The 24,044-nt window shown below is 45.9% G+C and overlaps 1 protein-coding gene, 1 long non-coding RNA gene and 1 other non-coding gene across 9 annotated transcripts in view; 2 read left to right on the top strand and 1 right to left on the bottom strand.

The window, feature by feature from the left end:
* SPRED2 (sprouty related EVH1 domain containing 2) overlaps positions 1-17,136 on the top strand; it is a 124,067-nt gene extending 106,931 nt beyond the window's left edge. For all 6 annotated transcript variants that reach the window (XM_006053529.4, XM_044926069.2, XM_044926067.2 and 3 more), the window contains 2 exons: positions 11,454-11,603; positions 13,804-17,136. In XM_006053529.4, coding sequence (XP_006053591.1) covers positions 11,454-11,603; positions 13,804-14,469 — 816 coding nt within the window. In that variant the 3' untranslated portion in view covers positions 14,470-17,136. The remainder of the gene's footprint in view (positions 1-11,453; positions 11,604-13,803) is intronic.
* TRNAV-UAC lies at positions 4,506-4,578 on the top strand. Its single transcript has one exon. It is a non-coding gene; the product is annotated as a tRNA-Val (tRNA).
* LOC123328551 lies at positions 8,291-14,435 on the bottom strand. 2 transcript variants are annotated; one of them, XR_006639807.1, is made up of 4 exons: positions 14,302-14,435; positions 13,303-13,341; positions 8,773-8,967; positions 8,291-8,452 (listed from the first exon to the last, which is right to left on the bottom strand). It is a non-coding gene; the product is annotated as an uncharacterized LOC123328551 (long non-coding RNA). The 2 variants fall into 2 exon arrangements; XR_006543445.2 differs by having other exon boundaries at positions 8,291-8,967.
* Positions 17,137-24,044: the final 6,908 nt, after the last annotated feature.

Below are 24,044 nucleotides of genomic sequence, written 5' to 3'. Positions count from 1 at the left end.
CGACAGTACAAAAAGGTTCACTTTTCTCCACACCCTCTCCAGCATTTATTGTTTGTAGTTTTTTTGATGATGGCCATTCGGAGACTTTTTTAAAAAGGAAAATGAGAGGGAGTTTTCTCAGGAAAGGTGGGGCATGTAGTCAAGGGAGAAGGGAGAATCCAGTAATCCTGATTAGCTACAGAAGCCCTGATTTTCCCTTCTGGGGGCTAAAGGGACTGAAGATACACAGCAGAGGTTGAGTTCTGTGCTCTCGGTGTTCTGCTCCTCCCGACTAGTTTTTTCTGCCTTGTGTTAGAAAGCAGTGTGTCCTAATGACACATGAAAAGTAAGAGAACTGATGTGAGTTAGCTGGAAACGTTTGGCTTGCGGGAAGGCGAGAACAGCTATAGACATGCCAGCTCCTCAGAATTCTAGGTCTTGGAATTGAAAGGGATTTTGAGTTCACATCAGATAAGTCAGCCTCCTTCCTTCTGGCCGACAAAGTAAGATTGGCCCCATTTTGTAGACACAGTCGTGGAAGCCACTCCATGTCAGATGGAGGACTTGCCTGAGACAACACAGCTAGTTCACAGCAGAGGAGCAGTGAACACCATCTCCTCAGCATTCCCATTCATCACTACCATTTTTCTCTTCCTCTGTTGAATAATTATATTTATGGTTTTTCAGCTGTCCTATTTTTTATACATCATCCTTATACAAGAGTTAAGTTTTAGGTTTCTCTTGGACCCAAGTTGGAAAGGGGAGAAGAGATAAGAGAATAAATATGTGACCAGTGCCCCATGTGGCACATCCATATGACAGACTTGAAGCCTGAGCAAGTGTTACAGCCCCCAAGTCCCCAGAATAGCAATAGGAAGGCATACCCTAAAAAAGGTTTCGGTTTATTCTCTCACCTCAGTATAGCTGCTGGATTTGGGCAGCCCCTCTCCACAGGGATTCCTCACACTTCACAGCATCCATCCTCTGTAATGAATTACCTTCTCTTCTGTGCACCTGGAATAGCACTAACTGTACGGTCCTTTGCAGCATTGGGAAGAGTCATTCATAGCATCTTGTGTGGGTTGGAATTCTCTCCTAGAACCCAGTTAAGAAAGGCTGGTTATATTTGCAGTGTCTCATCGTCCTTTAATTTCTCAGGTAGGCAGTCCTCCTTCATGTAGGAAAAATGTCTTTTACAGCATCATCAGCTTTTAGCCACGTGTTTGCCGAGACTGGAAAACATAGTTCTTCCTTGTGCCCTATGCTTGAACTGGTGACATCCTGTTTATCACCAGCTGTATCTGATTACTTTCTGGCTATTCAGAGCACTTGCTCCTAATGACATCTCCAACCCCTTCTGCCCACCCCAGGTGTTTCTAAAGCATGACTAGAACTGCTACTGCTGCTGCTGCTGCTAAGTCGCCTCAGTCGTGTCCGACTCTGTGCGACCCCATAGACGGCAGCCTACCAGGCTCCACCGTCCCTGGGATTCTCCAGGCAAGAACACTGGAGTGGGTTGCCATTTCCTTCTCCAATGCATGAAAGTGAAGAGTGAAAGTGAAGTCGTTCAGTCGTGTCCGACCCTCAGCGACCCCATGGACTGCAGCCTACCAGGCTCCTCCGTCCATGGGATTTTCCAGGCAAGAGTACTGGAGTGGGGTGCCATCGCCTTCTCCGATGACTAGAACTAGTTGAAACCAAAGTGTGAAGCAGCAGGATTGTGTTTTTTTTTTTTTTTGTCCTAGGTGAGCTTTTGAGTCTTTGCAAGTAGTGGTTATTTTCATTCTTGATTAAGTAGAAAAAATAAATTTGTGGAATTTTGTAAATGTCAAGCTTTTACTTAACAGAAGCAGAAGAGTGCAGAATGCCACAGAACTTTCCTTTTCTCGAGTTTGTTTTCCACTTAATCCGTCCCCAACACACATGAAATCCAAAGGCAAATCTACCAATTTTGTACTAAATGGGGTTTGTTTTCTGTTTTTCTAAGGGGATTTCGGCGGGGGTGGGGACGGTTAGTTATTTATTTTTTTAATTTTTCTCTTTGCACTGGGTCTTCATTGCTGCACTTGGGCTTTCTCTGGTTGTACCTCGGGGGACTCCTCTTCCTTGTAGTGCTCCAGCTTCTCAGTGCAGTGGCTTCTCTCGTTGCAGAGCACAGGTTCTAGGTGCAGCGCATGGGCTTGGCTGCTCCGCATGTGGAATCTTCCCAGACTAGGGATAGAACCTGTGTCTCCTGCATTGGCGGCGGATTCCTATCCACCGTACCACCAGGGAAGTCTGGAAAGGGGATATGTGACTCCTGCTTAGGCAGAGTTCAGAGGCTGGGGAGAGGCTGGGATTCTAAACATTTTTGACACTTCCATTTCTGCAGATAAAGTTACCAAGACTTGAAGAGGTGAAGCAACTTGTACCCAGCTCCATCCTTTGTTCACCTAGAATGCAAACTCCAGATCTGCTTGCTGCCTTTCAGAGAACGTTGAGAAAGGGAAATATTTATTCAATAAGTTTCAGTAGATTTCACATATATTAAATATACCATATTCTCATCATTGCCAAAAAGCCACCTAAAATGGACTTCGCAACTAGTGCGTTGGCTCCAAACCTCAGCTGACTCTTTAGTGTGATGTGGGGTTCTGCTATGCCCTCCTGGGAGCCCCAGTCTCATTTTAGAAAATCAGTTGATCAAAACTGTTATTTCTACCCTTGGAATTAAGGGACTGGGATAGAGGGGGGTAGGGAGAGAATAAGTAAAGGAGAAAATAGGTTGAAAATGTAAATTAATTCTACAAAGTTTAACTAGTAAAACTAATCTATGGTGGTGTCTTAAGAAAAGCAAAAATGTTTTGGGGGGAAAAACAGCTATGCTTTGTGACTGACACCAGGGAACAGCAACCCATAAATGCTGCTGGCTAAGGCCCAGCCCTGCATAGGATGGCATGGAAGTTCTCAGAAGACAGATGAGAGCTGCTTTATCTTCTGAATGCCAATAATTATCAAGCTCGCATTGCATAGTAAGAGGAGGATCTTTTATTCAACATGTAATACCTATAGTGGCTAAATTAAAGCACTGAAATGTCTAAGGCTCAAACAAAAGCTTTGAAATGCTCCCAATTTCAGGAAGGGCAGAGGCATTGTGCTAGCCCACCAGCTTGTGTCTTTCTTTGCTTACACATGTACCATCTCATCTGTTTAAGCTGTGGATAGTAATATACTACTATTTCCATTTTATTAATTCATGCAGAGTACATGCTCAAGGTTACCCAAAACCCACTTCCTGCTCACAGCCCTGCCAGTGAAACTAAGCTGTGGGTTTGAGAGTCCTTTCCTTTCATGTCAATATTTTACCTAACTTCAAAATTTAGAAACATAAAACTTTTTTTAATGTGTGGGAATTTTGGTTTTGTTGTTTTTGTTTCACAATTGACAAATGCCCACTTTTTCCTCTGGGTCCTGGATGGGATAATGTCTTAGAGTCTAGGACAGAGTCATCTCCTCTCCCACCACCAGCTGCCCCTCTCAGACCCACACTGCCTGCTAGCTAGCCCGGCTTCCTGCTCTACTTGCCTCTTCGAAAGAGAACACCTGGAACCAGTGTAAGCCCTGAGGACAGGTGAGCCAGTGTTATCTGTTCCCAAAGACCTGTTGACAGAATGGGGGACGTTCTGTTTACCACAGGGAAAAAGGATTGACCATAGATAGGCCTGCCATTCTAATAGCTACTGAGTGGAAAGGATTGCTTTGTTCAACCCCAGATCACCTGAGCTAGCAGCCTCCTGACATCCGCATCCATCCACTTTACTGTCTCCTGAGAGGCAATAGCTGCCCAGAGTGCCATGTGATCAGTGCCACCTCCCCATCCAAGGTGGAGACGGTGAAGAATCTGCCTGCAAGGCAGGAGACCAGGGTTCACTCCCTGGGTTGGGAAGACCCTCTGGAGAAGGGAATGGCTACCCACTCCAATATTCTTACCTGGAGAATTCCAGGGACAGAGGAGCCTGGCAGGCTAGAGTCCATGAGGGGTCGCAAAGGTTCGCACACGACTGAGCTACTAACACTTTCACACTTTCAATTTCAAATGCTCATGTGTATAAATAAAATGGAAACCCTTGCAATAGGAAGAATTCTTAATATTGCTTTGGTGGCATCAGTGGCTGAACTATATTTTGGTGGTAAGCTGCAATAAAAATAACACAAATTAGGGTCATAACTACTAGTTGCTGCTAAGTCACTTCAGTCGTGTCCGACTCTGTGCAACCCCATAGACGGCAGCCCACCAAGCTCCCCCGTCCCTGGGATTCTCCAGGCAAGAACACTGGAGTGGGTTGCCATTTCCTTCTCCAATGCATGAAAGTGAAAAGTCAAAGTGAAGTCGCTCAGTCGTGTCTGACCCTCAGCGACCCCATGGACTGCAGCCCACCAGGCTCCTCCGTCCATGGGATTTTCCAGGCAAGAGTACTGGAGTGGGGTGCCATTGCCTTCTCCGAACTACTAGTTAGCCATCTTTAAAAATTCAAAATATCTGGAATTCCCTGGCGATCCAGTGGTTAGGATTCTGCACTTACACTGCAGAGGGCCCAGGTTCAGTCCCTGGTCAGGGAACTAAGATCCCCCAAGCCAGGAGGCCAAAAAAATAAATAAATAAATCATCTATAAGACAGGGCTGCTGCTGCTGCTAAGTCGCTTCAGTCGTGTCTGACTCTGTGTGACCCCATAGACGGAAACCCACCAGGCTCCCCCGTCCCTGGGATTCTCCAGGCAAGAACACTGGAGTGGGTTGCCATTTCCTTCTCAAAGGCATGAAAGTGAAAAGTGAAAGTGAAGTCGCTCAGCCGTGTCCAATTCTTAGCGACCCCATGGACTGCAGCCTACCAGGCTCCTCCGTCCATGGGATTTTCCAGGCAAGAGTACTGGAGTGGGGTGCCATTGCCTTCTCCTATAAGACCAGGCAGAGTCCTGCTTTTATTAATCTGAATCAGTCCTGCAGCTTTTCTTTTCCCTGTGGCGATGACTTCTTGTTTTTTTATTGAGCTGTAGCAGGCAATGGCAACCCACTCCAGTACTCCTGCCTGGAAAATCCCATGGATGGAGGAGCCTGGTAGGCTGCAGTCCATGGGGTCACTAAGAGTCGGACATGACTGAGTGACTTCACTTTCACTTTTCACTTTCATGCATTGGAGGAGGAAATGGCAACCCACTCCAGTGTTCTTGCCTGGAGAATCCCAGGGACGACAAGGCCTGGTGGGCTGCCATCTATGGGGTCACACAGAGTCGGACACGACTGAAGCGACTTAGCAGCAGCAGCAGCAGTTGACACACATCCTGTGGCTCTTCATCAACTAAGCAATAGTCTTAGCCAAACTCCTCTGTAACGTTCTGAGGAGGAAGGCAGAAGGATCACACATACAATTTTCAGAGCTCAAAGAAACCTTGGAGATCATCCAGGGCAACTCCTTTACACCCGAGGACAGAGGCCCACAGAGCTTCAACAACTATCCCGAGACATACGTCCTCGCCTGGCCTGGAGTCAAGGTTCCCCAGTTCTCTCCTAGAAGTGCTATTTTTGCTTAACGTTTCTGTATGATTCCTGGATGACGCAGATTGGCTTCTTAAGCAGTGCCTTCACTTTATTTTCTGTGCCTTATTCAAAACACGTAGGCCTGTCACCCTCCAGAAGCAGCTGCTCGGAGCAGGCTTGGCTCTGCCCCCTGTGTGTTCACAACAGCTCATGTGCTTCTGAGGACACAGGGAGGATGAGGTGGCTGGACTTGTGTGCTTGCCTCTCTGGAGGTGGCATTCATCCCATTTGTCTCCATCCGCAAGAGGGAGAAGAAAATGAATGGTTGCCAGCCTTCCAGTGTTTCTGCTACCAGTGTGGACTTGGTCGGGCTGGTCGCATCTCTCTTTATTATGTGGAGGTTCCCGGCACCCACTCTTTCATGTCTGTACCCTCTGACTCTTGCTTCCACCTCCCTTCCCTTTCTTTTCTCAGCCTCCTGTGTTCCCTTGTTAAAGTCTTGTCTTACTGCCTTGTTAGAGGGCTTTAGAACCAGGCCACGCAAAGCTTATTACTCAAAATACATGTTTTTCTATAACCGTAGAAAAATTTGAAAATGTAGTCAAAGGTATACCCCTTAAAAGGAGGGCTAAATTTAGGTGGTTAAAAACATAACTCCCATACATAAAATAGATAAGCGAGAAGGATGTACTTTGTAGCACAAGGAACCATATTCAATATTTTTTGATAACCTATAATGGAAAATAATCTGACAAAATATATATGTGTCTGAATCACTTTGCTGTACACATGAAACTAACACAATATTGTAATTCAACTATACTTCAATTATTTTAAAAAAAGAAAGAACTCCCCAAAATATAGAAAACAGTGGAACACTGCCTAGCTCAGTTTGCAGGACTTGCATAACCCTGCTGTAAAAATGGGCAAGAAGAATTCAAGTAGAGAAAAACCGGAGTCAAACTCATTTATGAATGTAGATGTAAAGTTTTAAAGTAAAATGTTACCAAATCACATCAAATATTTGTAAAACAAACTTAATAAAAGACCAGTAAAGTAGATATCCCAGGCATGCAAAGATGGTTAATATTAAAAAAGCTTATATTAATGAAACAAAGGTGAAAGACCATAATCATCTCAATAGACACAGAAGAACCATCTGATTACATCCAGTATATTTTGGTGACAATCCATAGCAATCTGGGCTTCCCCAGTGGCTCAACGATAAAGAATCCACCTGCCAGTGTAGGGAGATGCAGGTTTGGCCCCTGGGTTGAAAAGAGAATTCCATGGACAGAGGGGTCTGGTGGGCTACAGTCCATAGGGTCACAAAGAGTTGGACACGACTGAGCACACACACTTTGCTATCTCGAATACAGAGAGACTTTGGAACTTTATAGCCACTCCAGTTATCTGGAAACGTTATATACGATAGAGAATTGTTAGAAGTTGTCCCATCAAAGTCAAGTTCAAGACAGCAAGGGCCATTCTGAAAATGGTTCCATCATGCTGGAAACCTTGGCAAAGATACAATAAACAAGCAGTTACAAATATTGGAAAGGAGACCAGACTGTCTTTTGTGGGTGATAGGAATTTGCTTAGAAAAACCCAGAGAATCACTGATAAAACACTTGAACTTTTATAAGGAGTTAAGCAAGGGGACCGGATCACAGGATCAGTAGCTTTTTTATAAAATCAGTAGTAACTGTTTAGAAAATGGAAATGATTAATCTCATTTTGTTTTTACAGTTACCCTGAGGACAATTTTAGCTCCATTTTACAGATGTGAAAACTGGAGTTAGAGGTCACCTTGTCCAAAATCAGACAACTTACAATTAGCAGAGAATTGATTCAAATCTAGTGTGCCTGGATTGAGACCATGATATTTAGTATTAGGACATTCCCTTGCATTTCTGTTGTTCGGTGCTTCGTGTTAGGTTACAGGCCTCTTAATCGGACACATCTTTAATAGCAGGCTTTGACACTGAGCTGGAGTCACACCCGGACCCAGAGGCAAGGTTTTCTGGCAGCTCGCACGGAGGTAGCAGTGGTTGTGCTCACACTTTCATGTTGCCCGGGACCTCCCACAAGCAGGCGGCACCCCATGGCAGTGTCTGGCCTTGTTCACAGTGGGTGGCATCAAAGGCTGTTTCTGACTGCTCTCTCTGACTCAGGAAGCCCGCACCAAAGCCAGCCCACTAAGCAGGCTGAGGTCCCCAAGCACAGAGGACCTCTGCTTTTGTTCTTCTTGAGCTCACACCTACAGCACTTCAGAGATTTCCCCCGCCCCACCAGGAAGGCGAGTTGAAAACGGCAGCCAGTATTTCCAGGTTGAAGGTGAAGCTCTCAGATTAGTAGGTGGGTGGGTGTCATGAGCTTGTGCGCGCAAGTGGCAGGCATGTTCTAGAATCTTGCTTGTTGAGGTGCATATGTGTACAGTCCAGGCTGCTTTTTTTTCCACAAGCAGAGAACGGGGGCATTCGTCCAGAGGTGCATATGGTGAAAGGTTTTCCGTCTTGCCTCTTCTTGGAAATAGCCTAATAATACATTCCTTTTGCTGGTAGACACTTGCCTCTTGACAAGATTTATCTGATATCACAGATAATGGAATAAGCCTCAGCTTCCAATGGAGCCTCTTCTGCATGCTTTAGCTCAGAGCAGTCGGGCGAGGGAGGCAGTGAACTGAGAGCCCACCTCAGTCTTCTGGCCTCCCTGCTCCTCTGTAGAGATTTGTCATCAGATTAGGAGACATCGAAAGGCCTTTCTCAGTCTCACATTCTCTGAATTGTCAGAAAATGGTCCAGGAAACTTTGCACTTGACTCTGCAATGGGAAGAGGCTGGTCCAGGCTCGGGAGGAAGGCTGGGAGCATCAGAAGGGGGCGTCGGATTGGCTGAGGATGACTAGGAAGTACTGGGTGTGCCTCATTTCTCAGAATGACTTTCCATACATTGTTAACCTGGACACAGGTCACAGAAAACAGGGTGGATTGGGGTAAACAGATGACTAACACAGAGGTGACTGTGATGTGTGAACTGGGTTTCTGAGAACTAAATGCCAAGTGCGTATTACCGTGTTTAATGCTGAGGTAGCTTCTAACCTAAGATGTGACTGTCACGTGGGTATTGGATAAGAGTTTAACCCTTGGATTTGAATCATACAGAAAGGCCCTTATCTACTCATTCAGAAAGTATTTACTGAGATCTGTAGAAACCTTTGTATTCTGAGGCACCACCCCTTACCACCTGGGTCTGTATAAATCAGGACACATCGTCTTACTAGGAAGCGTTGTACTTGTGTTAAGCTCACAAGATGAACACAGAGCAGGTGGCTCTCCTGGGCTTGATAAGCCGCTGTGTGCTGCATGGAGATCCCCCTGGGCTTGGCGGACGGGGGCTGTGTTTCAGTCCCGCTCTGCCAGTGGTTGCTTGCCATAGTTGGCAGGATCCCGAATTTCTTCAGGTGTCTGTGTTCCTGTGTATGACGTGGAGACGGTATTTTACCTGCACTGGTGGAGTCACGTGTAGCCAGTGCCTGGCACATCATAAGCCTTCACATAGTGTGAGACTGTGAAGGGTTGTATGCTTTGTTGTACTGTCAACTGGAAACCACTCATGTGTTAAAGAGGGCAGCAGTACCTCCAAAGACATAAGGAAAGAGGGTGGGTGCGAGTTAGAGGACGGACCTGAATTTGAAAGGAAGTAAAAATTCTGTGTGTCTAGGTTTGGTCTCTTTCAGTTTCCGGGATTTGAGGGGTAAGTAGCAACTCTTTCCTATCAGGGTTCTAAACCAATTGAGGAAAAAAGTGAAGAGACCCTTTATTACTGATGATGTGAGTCCCAGCTTACATCTGCAGGAAGTGGACATCCCAAGACTGGACCCTGAGATTAGACAGACCTGCCCTACCAGGCACTCGTGTGCTGGGTCTCCATACCCTCCCCACAGTGGGTGGGCCCTCAACCTTCCAAGGAGACCATACAGTCCCAAGCAAGGTTGCCAGCACATGCTATTTGCCAGTTGGGCGGCTCCCAAGAGGCAGAGGAGAGAAGTAGCAGGCTCTGAACACCCTGTTCCACTCTACCTGCTGTGGAGAGGACTGAAAGGGACAAGAGAGAGGCCAGGAATGTGGTGCAGGTAGAAGGCTGCCCCAGAGAAGGGATCGGCAGTGACAAAAAAGAAAGTGCACCCAACGGATGAACCCAGTGCATTCTGGGTTAAATTACTGAAGGGAATTGGCTCCTCTCTATGGGATAGCCTAGGGTGGATCAGGATTCAGGCTTGGCTGGATCCAGAAGCTCAAGTGGTATCTGTGGGATCCTTCTTCCCTTGGTTTTTTGCTTCACTCCATCCTCAGGTTCTTTCTTTCCCTGTACCTTCACCAGGATTCTAGGCTTACAGGACCCTTAGCTCTTAACTAGGTAGAGACAAGTATCTTTTCTGACCTGTCCATCAGAAGTCTCTCTGGATTGCCTCAGGGGAGAAGTGTGTGTCCATATCTGAATCAGCCACTAGATTGTGGGATTGGAAACAGGCATCACCCCCACATCACACAAACCAAACAGAATTAAAAATCCAGGAGGGCTGGGTTTCCAAAAGCATGCTGCACATGTCCACCAAGCTTTAAAAATTAATGTCAGTTGTGCTGCATAGTGGAAATACAGGTGTCTTTTATTTTTTGGCCACACTGTACAGCATGTGGGATCTTAGTTCCCCAACCAGGGATCAAACCCACACCCCCTGCAGTGGAAGCACAGAGTCTTAACCACTGAACCACCAGAGAAGTCCCTGAGTGTCTTTTCTTTTTCCTGAACACTTATACTCCTATTTTCCTGAGCATTTATTACTGTATAAGTGAACGTAGTGGAGGGGAGGAGAATAACTCTTATAAGTCTATTTGTTTTAACCTTGCCTTGCCCTGGAAAGGATTGATGACACTAACAAAAAAACAGTAAAATAAAAGGATATAAATAATCATATGGGGTAAGGGGGATATAAGGATGAGAAGCAACAACTAAGGAGTTTCTAGATGTTTACCAGAAATAGGACACCTCGATATCAAAGAAAATCTTTTCATTTGTGAAAAAAATAAAAGGAGAAGAATGGTCCATTACTCTAAGGAAGTAGAAGGTGGAGTGGAGTGAGGATAGGATTCGCAGGGGCCCTGGTTTTCAAGGCAGTTGCCCCAGCTGCATTTGACAGAGCCTTCTATGAGCACGTGGCTGCTGGGCCCCAAGGTTGTGGACAGTGACCATCATACCTGGGATCACCTGGGGGTGTGAAGCACCCGAGGTGTGTTCTGGGAGACAATGGGGCCCGTGCTCTGCCCACAGCCACAGTCTATTCTGATATCTGATCACCTTCCTAAGATACCTTCATGGAGGCTCCAATCTGGACTCGTCACCTCTACTGGGAAAACAGCTCTGTTCTCACCCTCCAGAGACAGTGACCCTCAGGCTTGCCTCCAAGCCAACGATTACAAAATTTCTTCCTGGAAAGCCAGTACCCATGATACCCCTGAGGTATCCTTATCTCTGAGACTCTCAGGCTGGGCTTAACCCCACAAAGAAACATATGGGTTTGATTTTTTGCTTGTTTGCATTTCCTCTGCTTGCCCAAGGACCTTAACCAGGGCCACTAACCAGTGACCATTCTTGATCCAACTGGAACGCACCCGCGAGTGGCCTGGTGTGCTGAGCCCTGCCCCAGAGCCAGTTGCTGCTCCCACAGTTGAGAAAACAAACCCAGCTTTCCAGGGGCTGGTGGCTGGGTTTCTCTGCCCATCGTTTTTAGACAACCAGGCCCTTCAGGGGTCCTCCTGCCTCCCACAGCCAGGATAAACTCAAGATTTCGGGAAGTCCAGCAAGACGCCACAAGTGGGGGTAGACGGTGTGTTAGTTTTGGGGCGGACTTGGGTTTTGTTTTTGTTTTTAATTAACTCATGGTTACCTCCTTCTACACAGACAGCTACAGACAGTTCTTCTAATTCGTCTCAGAAGAGGGAACAACCTACTCGCACAATCTCCTCCCCCACATCCTGTGAGCATCGGAAGGTTTATACCCTGGGTCACCTCCACGACCCATACCCCACGGACCACTATCACCTCGAGCAGGTGAGCGGGGATCCTATTCCTTGGAGGTCACAGGGGTGACCTCCTGATCTGAAACAGCTGCCTTGCCCTCCCTTCAGCCGCATGCCCGAGCCGAGGCCCCTTCTGTTCTCCTACTCTGTTCCCCCATCCCATATTGGAGGTGGTACAGGCAACTCACCCTCACTCAAGGGTTTTCTGTGTGCCAGGCACCTTGCCAAACCCTTCATGTGATTTATCTCCTTTAATCCTCACAAATTACCCAGAAGCAGGTCTTCTGCATCCCCAGTTGATAGATGAGGAGGCTGAGGCTTAGGGAGAGGGTCCCTGGTGGAACAAGATTTAGATGGCAGGCTCTGCTCACCCAGGATGCTACCCTGCCTCCTGCATTCCTCTGTCCAAAGGGTATGACAGCACAGAACCACAATTGGTACCGCAGAATACTGTATGTTTGGGCCGAAGGCCTGGCATCACGGGCTGCAGGCCCCAGCTTCCTTGGGGAGCTGTAGCTGGAATTCAGTAATATAACAAATATTTACCCAGCAGCTGTTTTTTGGAGCAAGTTCGCAAACTGTGGGGCATGGACTGGTGCCCATGTGGGTGATGTGGCCACCAGTCTGCTTTGAAAAGAGAAAAAGCACGAGGCACTGAGGTTTTATAACATAAAGCTAGATTTATATGACTCTTTTTTTCAAAATTGTTTTATTGGGTGTGTGCTTCCTAATATTTTGGCATGAAAACGTTCTTTGTAAAATCACAGTATGGTAGCAATAGATGGGAATTGACTTTTTGACTCTCTTTCGAAATAAATTAATAGCAAAGACTGTGTCAGCTCCCAAACTTTGTTTTGAAATACTGCAGGATTGTATTTTCCAAAGTTGGGGAAACTCTGACGTCAAGAATCTGGCAGGAATTAGGACAAAGCCTGTGAGACGTGGCCCTTGCCCTCAAGGAGCTCACAGTCTGGTGGGAAGTGATGGGTAAATTTAATTAGTGTGTGCTAAATTCTAGGATAATATTATAATGACAATATTGGCAACAGTTATCATGTGCATCCTCTGTGACAGAGCCTGCGCTTACACCGTTTAGATTCTTTCTCTTTGTTCTCACAATAGCCCTATGCGGTTTGATCATCAGGGAAGCGAAGTCCACGGCTTAGCGACTTGCTAGTAAATTCTATAGTCTGAATTCCAGTCAAAGCCATGCTTCTCACTCCTTAAAAAGTCTTCATGCTCAGAGGGCTTCTAAGGTGGGCAATGTCATTGTCTGCCACAACTGGGATGCCCTGTGCAAGGCAGGCTTACCTGGATCCACTCAATAACTGTATTCAGCACCTGCCACTCTGGACAAGGCACTGATGCAAACTGTAGGAGGCCAACCACAGGGATAACAATTTCATCCTAAGGGAGAATGCAGGTTAGGTTTGAAGTCTAGACAGTGTGGCTCTGGGTCCAGCCATCCCAGGTTCAGATTCCACTCTGCCACTCACCACCTGTGAGATCCTGGCAGGATTCAAACACTATTGGCCTCTGGAACCTGCACTCTTACCCTCTGTGTATTTGAGCATCTTATCTCCCCAACCAGATTACAAGGTACCTATGAGCCTCCATAGTCCCTGGTATCCACTTTTGCTTTTTTGAACATGACCCACAGTGAGACACACATTCTATATCATGGACTAGTATGCAGTTGTTAAGTACACACAGATAACAAATGTACTTACCTCATAATGGTCAATGCACTCCAGAGCTCTTCTGCTTCTCTGGGGGGAAAAAATAGTCTTGAGAGAGGATGGCCTGACAAAAACAGGTGAAACTAATCTAAGCTGTTAGAAATCATGGTGCCAGTCACCATCACCTTAGTGGTGGGAGGTCACAGAAGGGAGATAAGGATATTCTAGGGACATCTCAGGTCTGCCTTTGATCTGGGCATGTTCAGCTTCTGGAATTTCAAACTTTATTCTCACAGTGTGTATACCTACCCACATCTATGGCAAAACTGCAACAGAAAGGGGGGAAATGCCAGTCCCGACCCATTAACATGATTTCCTGACCCAGGAAGGGATTGAGACAATTTGAAATACATCTTTGACCTGCAAGCTGTTAAGTACAGGATGGGTCTGTTTCTTCAAGAAATGCCCTTTGCCAAGGTGAAGGATGCATTATTTGAAGATTGGTTTGTTTAGCTGCTGCGATAAAGTAACGTCTCCTTTTTCCTGGGGCAGCCGATGCCAAGGCCCTACCGCCAGGTGAGCTTCCCTGACGACGACGAGGAAATCGTGCGCATCAACCCCCGGGAGAAGATCTGGATGACCGGCTACGAGGATTACCGGCACGCCCCGGTGAGGGGCAAATACCTGGACCACACGGAGGACGCGGACTCCTACGTGCGCTTCGCCAAGGGCGAGGTGCCCAAGCACGATTACAACTACCCTTACGTGGACTCGTCAGACTTTGGCCTCGGCGAGGACCCCAAAGGGCGTGGGGGCAGCGTGATCAAGACCCAGCCCTCCCGGGGCAAGTCCCGGAGGCGGAAAGAGGACGGGGAGCGCTCCCGGTGCGAGTACTGCCGGGACATGTTCAACCACGAGGAGAACCGGAGGGGCCACTGTCAGGACGCCCCCGACTCCGTGAGAACTTGCATCCGCCGGGTGAGCTGTATGTGGTGTGCAGACAGCATGCTCTATCACTGTATGTCGGACCCCGAGGGGGACTATACAGACCCGTGCTCGTGCGATACCAGCGACGAGAAGTTTTGCCTCCGGTGGATGGCTCTTATTGCCTTGTCTTTCTTGGCCCCTTGTATGTGCTGTTACCTGCCTCTGCGAGCCTGCTACCACTGCGGAGTGATGTGCAGGTGCTGCGGAGGGAAGCACAAAGCGGCCGTGTGACTCGGTTTCCCTCCCAACCCTCTCCCGTCCACAGCCCCAAGGGGACTCGTCTTCTACATCTTCTCATCTCCCCCCGCTCCCAGGTACCCAAGGCGCCTTTCCAGCCTGGGGAGCCTGCCTGGTGGACTCAGCAGCACCCCCGCCGCCCACTCTGCATCGGCCACACCCAGGCACACGCGCACAGTGTTCTAAGGAAAGGACTCTCTGCCTAGACGCTCCTGTATTATTAACAATCTGTAATCAAGCTAACTATCTCATACAGGTGTTGATTTCATGTCCTTCCTGCCCACCTTGTCCAGTTTCAAGGCACCTGCAGCAGGAACTGCTGATTTTTTTGGTGGGTTTTGTCGTTTTTTTCCCCAAGAGCTCCAAAGGCCATCTTCCTCTTGGTTCTAGCTTGCCTGTTGCTAACGAGCTTGCTTCCTCAAGTTCCTGTGGTAATGGATTGTCGGAATGGTGAAACCCTACCATTTTTGAACCTGTATTTTTGAACCTGCAGTCAGTTACTATGTATAGGAGGTGATCTAGTTAACAAAATTCTACCACAAAACGAGATCGCTTTAACGTTTCTAAAGCCAAACTTCCCATGTAAGCTGCAGTTTCTGTCTAGAGCCCATCATCTTGTCTCTCTCGACCAACACCCCCAAAATCTGTCAGTTACTCACTGATGCAAAACATTCACTCCTAAAATGACTGAGAATTGAGCCTTAACTTCAGATTAACTTGTGAGAATCAGGAAAATCCTTTAAACTGCATTGTATCCTCTCAGACCAGGGCTAGAAAGGGGATTTCAGGTTTCTCTGAGCCTCCCCACTGACCCTAAAGTAGTAGATCTTTTTAAAATTATGTCACCACCACTTGTAAAAATTTAGCAATACCAGAAGAAAACGCTAATGAAGTAAGAAATTTTGCTCATTGTTTTGCAAACCAAATAGTCTCTTTCAAACAAACCAGTGTTCTCCCGAACATGGTCCGGTTAAGAAACACTAAGGTTGTGGTAAGTAAAACTTCAAAGGAGCTTTCTTTCCCCCCAGTGGCTATTTTCTATTAACTGGGGGATTTTAAATGTCATCAATTTGAAGAGTGGTGGCTTGCATTCTGTTCTTGGGTTTGTCATTTTGTTTTCATTTTGGACTCAATTTCACGTCACCAAATTCTTCGTTTATACTTAGGAAAAAACAAGGCCATATATAAAAAATCCTTCCAAATGCCTAAGTGTCTTTCTCCTGCAACCCTAAACCCAGACTTGCCACTTTGACTGCTCGGATGGTTAGTTCAGCAGTCTGGGTCCACCTGTCGCCTTGCCACGTAGAAGGCTTCTAATTAGCTGGAAAAGAATATTTTTCTAATATAGTGCAAGGAATACCCAAATCTTACTGCAGAAAGGGAAAAAAAAAGTGAAGAGTGGTTACCTATACCTCGCATTGTACAATCAGAACACCGTGGAGAGCACAGGGGACAGGCTCGTCTGCGCCGGCTGTTCTTCCCGCCATGATCTTCCTGTGGCTGCTGCCAGCTGAGCGCACAGCCTCATTCCTCTCTCCCCACTCCCCGCCCTCAACCATCCCTTCTCTACTGCACACAGGACATCAGTCTCCAAGGAAAGGGACTTTTTTCCCAGTCTGCCAATCATATTGGGAAAGTGCTGGCCACGCTTACCTTCATGGGAACATTCTCAGCTTACCTGAGAGTGCTTTGCATTTCTTCCTCAGATTATCCATGTAAATACCCAGTGTGCTTATGAGTTTGTTTGGTAGGTGTTTTCGTTTGTTGGAGTGACTGGTTTGGGTCTTCCGGTCTGGGAAAGGGGCAGAGATCTATTAATCTGGTGGTGCAAGACAAGAACCACTTCCCAGCTTGGAGAACATCTAGAAAACCTTCCGCCAGCCTCCAAATGCTGTTGAGAGACCATCTTCTCCCCCAACTCAACCCCCATCCTGAGGCATCTCCTCAGGGTCTTTCTCAAGGTCTCCTCTCTACAAAGCACAACACTAATGTATGTTCTGTTAGACCTCAGTTCAAGTGTCCCTATTTATTTCAGTAAGAACACACCTGTTCTGGCCACTTCTTGTTTGCCATGTCCGTCTAGCCATCATCTGTTTCTATCTTCCTTCGCCCCTTGTCCTTTTCCACCCCTTTGAAGAGTTAACGCTGGTGAATCTTAGGCCGCGCATCCTTTTTGGTTTGTGAAGAAGGCAGCGGTGAAGGGCACAAGGACAGCCGTGGGGACATTTTATGTAAATACGTCTCTCTAATTGCCACACTGCAGCCAAACAGTCTGTCGTATTTTCCCAGTCAGCTTTGCCATACTTAACGTCAATCATCTGAGAGAAATTATTCAGATTTTATTTTTGTATCTGTGGTAACAAAACATTAACCAAAAGATTTTCTGTTTGGAAGCTTCCCCTGATCCCAACTATGAAGCTATTTGCTCACATTAACAAATTAAAGTGCCTGAAGCATAATTCATTCTTTACCTGTATACTGAAAACCCCGTTGTATTGATTTTTTTATAATAAGCCTTTTTACCTCTGTGTAAAAAAATATATATACAAGTGTATGATGTACATTTTAGTTCTTAACTTTTTTTTATGGTTTCTAATATGTATGACCAATGTAGCCATTGCTTTAAAATGTACCATGTAAATATAAACACATCCTATCAGAGCGCTGGCTTTGGGCTGTTTCTCTGGCTGGAGACAGGGTGGCATTTGAGTCTCTGCGGACGTGGGAGCTCTCGCACACAGGATGGGAAGGGGCTTCCTTTGGAGAAGGATGTGTGGACACCAGTCTGTTTTTGTGAGGCCATTCCCGCCTCTGGTTATGTCATATTCCCCAGGGGAGACAGCAGCTCCTCGGGCTCAGATGCCTCAAGTGAAAAGAATGCCGTATGTCACCACCCGGGGAACACCCCTCCTCCTCTCCTGGCTTCCCCCACGCGTGCTCCTCAGAGGGAACAGCTGCACTTCCTCTGAGTTGTTTTCAACTGGTTCCTGCTGAACCTTTAGAGTGTGTGTGCGTGTGTGTGTGTCTGTGTGTGTGTGTGAAGTTTGGAACACAGTTTCTCACAGAACTCAATTGTTAAAACTATAAGATCCTTAGTCTCCTCAGAGTTGTTCGATTTTAGTGATATTTGGCCCACTTTCAGTTCCAAATGGGCTCTTTGGATGCTCAAATGTTACATGCAGTGACAATACCTTGGAGAAAATGAAGTGTGGGGTCTTTTAAGGGTCACAGAAGAGCGTTTCCGCTTATTCTCTGGAAAGCCAAGTAGGAGCCCTAAAAAGAGATGTGTAGAGGGGCCCCTTCATCCTAGTCTCAACTCTTCCAGAAAGGCGTGACATTTCCAAACTGCTGGCAAAGATGAAAAGCAACAGGAGATGGTGGAAATTAGAAAGTGAGGGGAAAGCAGCCATGAAGATTGGTAATTAAGAGATCGTTGGAGAACTTCATGAGAGTTCGTACATAAACTAGGAGGCACACAAACCAGATTATAGGGGGTGAAAAGTCAACATGAAGGACATGTAAACATGGACATCAAATGTAAAACATGTTTTCAAGAAGTTTGATGGTAAAGGAATAGTGGGAATGCTCTGAAGGACAAGAAGAAAAATAATATCTGCTGAGACAATATGCATACATTTACTCATAACAATCTGAATAAATTGCTCTGATTTAAAAAGAGAACTTGGAGACACATCCAGAGTTTCAGGGGGCCCAAGATCACCTGGCCCTCATGCCACCCCACAAGGCATGTCCCTCCTGGCATCTCTGTTTGGAGCTGAGGAATGGAGGTTTAGAAAGGGTAAGTAACTGGGACTTCCCTGGCAGTCCAGTGGCTAAGACTCTGTGCTCCCAAAGCAGGGGGCATGGGTTTGATCCCTGGTTGGGGAACTAAGATCCTACATGTCCCACAGTGCAGCCAAGAAATAAAATAGCTACTTTCTTTAAAAAAAGAAAGAAAGGGTAAGGAACTAAAGTAACCTGCAGTCATAAGAGGCAATGACCCAACCAGCTTGGGTTGACTGACTGCAGGTCCTTGCCAGGCTTCACTGATAGCTCTGCTCATCCCCTCCCCATTTGTGGGCTTAAAAAGTGGACACCAAGCAAGAGCCTTGCCTACTCCTCCCTGTTCCCTGGGGCCCATCAGGCTGCTACAGGATTAGTTTGGTGCCCTACGTGCTCAGCCAGCAGCTGGGCACACTTTATCCACCATCTCCTTCAACCCTCTGTGGAATAGTTTCTACTTCACAGGTGAGGACACAGGGATAGAGAAACCACATGAACCGGTCCCTGGACAGTCTTTCTGCTGTCACTAGCCACTAGCCTTTGGGCAAGTGATGTCACCCTTCTGAGCCTTGGTCTCCGCAGGTGTAGCAAGTGAGATAATACACACCCAAAGCATGTCGTGGGACTCCGTGATTACGGTTCGCCTGTCATTACAGCGCAGCATACAGGAGGTGCCCCTGTATGCCCAGCATACAGGGTACTCCTTCCTTCCTCAGCTTCTCCTCTGTTCTGGAACCCTGGGAAACCCCAGGAACTGGAAAGGACACCGTCTTTTGAAGCAAAGGAGGCTGAAGCCATTATGGAATTTTGTGAGTATTTAGACCTACAAAATATGTGTGCTGAGATTTCCTTTTCTTAACCTCTCTGCAATACTAAACTAGGTTTCGATTCCTGGCTGGCCCTCCCAGACCCCTTCACAGCCCTCGTGATGGCTGCAGAAGGGCACTGAGCTGGCTGATTCCTCAGGAGCCAGAGCACACAACTTGCCTTACCAACTGCCTCCTGAACCCCCGGCCCCTTCTGTGGCATTTGGGGTGTGAGTCAGTGGCCTCATCTTCTGGGCCTCTGTTTCTCCTACTGCTCTCCCATTGCTAGTTACCACTCACTCTTCATGGTGGGCACCCCCCAGAAAATCAGACCTTCCCAGGGAAGAGAGTGTTGGTAAAGAATTCTGATGCCCAGGGACTAGAGGTGGTTTGTTATTTGAGCACAGCTTTCGAGCAGGCTGTCACAGTGCATCCTTTTGAAAGAGTGGCCAGAGCTTATAGAAGTGTGCAACTGCTTGCAGGCATTCTGACTGCAGGCCCACTGGGCTTTCTGATTTGTGGGGTTAGCTGGTTAGAAATATCACACTTTGAGTGTGTGTGTGTTAGTCAGTCAGTATGTCCCGACTCTTTGCAATCCCATGGACTGCAGACCACCAGGCTCCTCTATCTGTGGAATTCTCCAGGCGAGAATACTAGAGTGGGTTGCCATTCCCTTCTCCAGGGCATCTCCCCAACTCAGGGTTCAAACCCAGATCTCCTGCATTGCAGGTGATCCTTTACGGTCTGAGCCACCTCTTCAGGCACAAACCAGATGGGTGGACTTAAAGGAGAGGACCCTGGTGACATCTTGCACCACCAGATACCAGGTGACCTTGCAAATCAGGGTTTTGCCGTGTCCTCAGCTAAAGAAGCCACTAGTGTTAGCCGTTCCTTCCAGGCAAGTTGACCCCTCTAAGGGCAGTATTGGAACCAGGGTGCGGCTGGGATTAGAGGGTGGAGAGTAAGTGACATGCTCTGTAAATTTATAAAGAGGAAACAAGCCAGTTAGCTATGTGACAGTCACGCTCCATACGCTTTTCTTCTCACTGTGTCTTATCTCTTTATTCCCCCTAGTTTTGGAGGAGGGCTCTGATTATTATAAAAGTAATTAATACACAGTTATAAAAATGTCATAGGCCACAGAAGTATAAAAATGAGCATCTCCTGTGGGCCTGTTCACGTCATCTTCCCTCTCTGTGTCCAAATTTCCCGTTTATAAGGGTATTGAGGCTTCCCAGGTGGCGCTAGTGGTAAAGAACACACCTGCCAATGCAGGAAACTTAAGAGATGCAGGTTCAATCCCTGGGATGGGAAGATCCCCTGGAAGCGGGCATGGCAGTCCACTCCAGTAGTCTTGCCTGGAGAATCCCATGAGCAGATGAGCCTGGTGGGCTAGAGTCCATAGGTTAGCGAAGACTCAGATACAACTAAAGTGACTTAGCATGCGTGCACGTCTAAGGGTATCAGTCATTAATGGATTCAGGTCCACTCTGTGGCCTAATTTTAACTTGATTATATCTCTGTAAAGACCTATCCCCAAATAAGCTCACTTTCTGAGGAAAGAGATCAGGGCTCCATATGAATTTGGAAGAGACACAATTCAACCCATAACACTCCTCTGTCCCACCTAAAATAAGCTCTGTGCATCCTTCTAGATTTTTCTGTGTATTTGTACACAGATGTGTGTATGCGCACATATATTCTCTTTGGAGAGGAACAAAAATACAGCTGTGCGTCTACCTACACTGCTCGAAAGCCATTCTGTGCCTTCTGATTGGAGAATTTAGTCCATTTCCATCTCAAGTAATTATTTGATATGTATATTGCCATTTTGTTGCTTTCTGACTGTTTTGTAGTTTCTCTGTCCCTTTTTTCATCTCTGGCTCTCTTCCTTTGTGACTTGATAATTTTCTTTCATGGTATGGTTAGATTACTTTATCTTTTGTGTGTCTACTATGGGTTTTTGCTTTGCGGTTACCATGACACGTACATATAACCACTTATAACAGTCTATCTTAAGGTGATTACAATTTAAGTTTGAACATATTCTGAAAGTCGACATTTTTAATCTCCCCACGCTATGTTTTCTGTTTTTGCTCTCATATTTTACTCTTTATCTTGTGTATTCCTTAGCTAATTATTGTAATTATGGTTATTTTTACTACTTTTGTCTTTTAACCTGCATACTAGCTTTATAAGTGATTAATCCACTATCTTTACAGCATTCAATTATTCTGAATTTTACTATATAGATATCTTTACCAGTGAGATTTGTAGTTTCATATGTTTTTCTTTACTAGTTAGCGCCCTTTCTTTAACATTTCTTACAGTGCTAGTCTAGTGACAATGAACTCCTTTAACTTTTGCTTGTCTGAAAACCTTTATCCCTCCTTCAAATCTGAAGGACATTTCTGGGCATGGAGTATTCTTGGTTGGAAATTTTTTCTTTAAGCTCTTTGAATATATCACGGCCACTGCCTTCTGGGCCACAAAGTTTCTGCTGAAGGTCAGCTGATAGTTGTGAAGTAGTTCTTGTGTGCAACAAGTTGTTTTCCTCTTGCTGCTTTTAAGATTCTCTTCTTGTCTTCAACTTTTGACATTTTAATTATAAAGTGTCTCTGTAGACTCATCTTATGTGCTGCCTATAAGAAATCCGCTTCTTATATAAGGACACACAGAGACTGAAATAATGGAAAAGGGTATATTCCATGATATGGAAATCAAAGGCTAGGATAATCTATTATATCAGATAAAATAGACTTTAAAACAAAGACTATAGAGGATTTCCCTGGTGGCTCAGTGGTTAAGAATCCCCCTTGTAGTGCAGGGTACACGGCTTCCCTGATCAAGGAACTGAGATCCAGCATGCCATGGAGCAACAGAGCCCATGATCTGCAACTACTGAACCGCACATTCTGGAGCCCACGTGCCACAACTGGAGAGCCCATGAAACACAGCTACTGAGCCCGGCACCACAACATGATGCAACCAAGATCCTGCGCCGCAACTAAGACCCGATGTAGCTAAAGAAATAAATAAAACAAAGACTGTAGCGATAAACAAAGAAGACCATTATATAATGGCAAAGGGATCGATCCTATAAGATGATATAACATTTGTAAATATTTTTGCATCAAATGTGTGTGTGTGTGCGCGTGTGCATGCACGCAAGCACGCGCACATGCTCAGTCATGTCTGACCCTTTGCAACCCCATGGACGGTAGCCCACCGGGCTCCTTCTTCCATGGAATTTCCCAGGCAAGAATACTGGAGTGGGTTTCCATTTCCTTCTCCAGGGGATCTTCCTGACCTAAGGATCGAACCCATGTCTCTTGTGTCTCCTGCAATGGCAGATGGTTTCTTTACCAGCTGAACCACCAGGGTTCATGCATGCTAAATCGCTTCATTCGTGTCCAGATTTTTGCAACCCTGTGGACTATAGCCTGCCAGGCTCCTTTGTCCATAGGATTCTCCAGGCAAGAATACTGGAGTGAGTTGCAATGCCCTCCTCCAGGGGATCTTCCCGACCCAGGGATAGAATCCACATCTCTTGTGTCTCCTGCACTGGCAGGCGGGTTTGTTACCACTAGTCCCACCTGGGAGGAACACCTAAATATAGAAAACAAATATTAAAAGACCTAAAGTGTGAAAGAGACAGCAACACAATAACAATAGGGGACTTTAATATTCTACTTTCTTCAATGAATAGATCATCCAGACAGAAAATGAACAAAGAAACAGCCTTAGTCAACATGTCAGATCATGTGAACGTAACAGAAAAATATAGAACATGCCATCCAAAAGTAACAGGATACATGTTCTTCTGAAGCACATGTGGATTTTTTTCCCCAGTATAGATCCTGTTAGGCCATAAAAGAAGTCTTAATAAATTTAAGAAGATTGAAATCATAGCAAACATTTTTTTCAACCATAACAGTATGAACTAAGAATGAATTGCAGTAATAAAGCTGGAAAATTCACAAATATGTGGAGATTATATTACCAAACAACCAATGATCAAAGAAGAAATCAAAAGAGAAATCAGAAAATACCTTGATACAAGTGAATATGGAAATACAACATACCAAAATGTATGAGTGCTGTGTGCTCAGTCATGTCCAACTCTGCGATCCCACCAGGCTTTGCAATCCCACCAGGCTCCCCTGTCTTTGGAATTCTCTAGGCAAGAATACTGGAGTGGGTTGCCATTCCCTTCTCCAGGGCATCTCCCCAACTCAGGGTTCCTTCTCCAACCAAAATGTATGGGGTGCAGCAAGAGCCGTTCTAAGAGGGAAGTTTATGGTGATAAATGCCTACCTCAAGAAACAAGAAATAGCTCAAATAGACAACCTTAATTTATACTTCAAGAAACTACAAGGGCTTCCCTGGTGGCTCAGTGGTAAAGAATCTGCCTGCCAATGCAGAAGACACGAGTTCAATCCCTGGTCCAGGAAGATCCCACATGCCGTGGGGCAACTAAACCTGTGCGCTGCAACTACTGAAGCCTGTTCACCTAGAGCCCGTGCTCTGCAACAAGAGAAGCCACAGCAGTGAGAAGTCAGAGCACCATAGCAGAGTAGCCCCTGCCTATTGCAACTAAAGAAAGCCCACACATAGCAACAAAGACCCAGTGAAGCCATAAATAAAATAAATAAAAATTTTAAAAAGAAACTACAAAAAGAAGAGCAAATGAGGCCCAAGTTGGCAGAAGGAAGGACATAGTAAAGATCAGAGTGGAAATAAATGAAACAAAGACTTAAAAGGCAATAGAAAAGATTAAGAAAGCTAAAAGCTTTAAAGTTCTTTAAAATGATGAAGCTGCCATACCTTTAGGTACACTGACCAAGAGAATGGACTCAAGTAAGTAAAATCAGAAATAAATGAGGAGACTTTACAACTAATAGCACAGAAACACAAAGGGTCTTAAGCAACTACTATGGATAATTATATACCAACACATTGTATAACCTAGGGAAAAAA

This window comes from Bubalus bubalis, chromosome 12 (assembly GCF_019923935.1).
Source record: "Bubalus bubalis isolate 160015118507 breed Murrah chromosome 12, NDDB_SH_1, whole genome shotgun sequence".
NCBI classification, from domain to species: Eukaryota; Metazoa; Chordata; class Mammalia; order Artiodactyla; family Bovidae; genus Bubalus; species Bubalus bubalis.
This window is presented reverse-complemented; position numbering and strand designations above follow the sequence as displayed.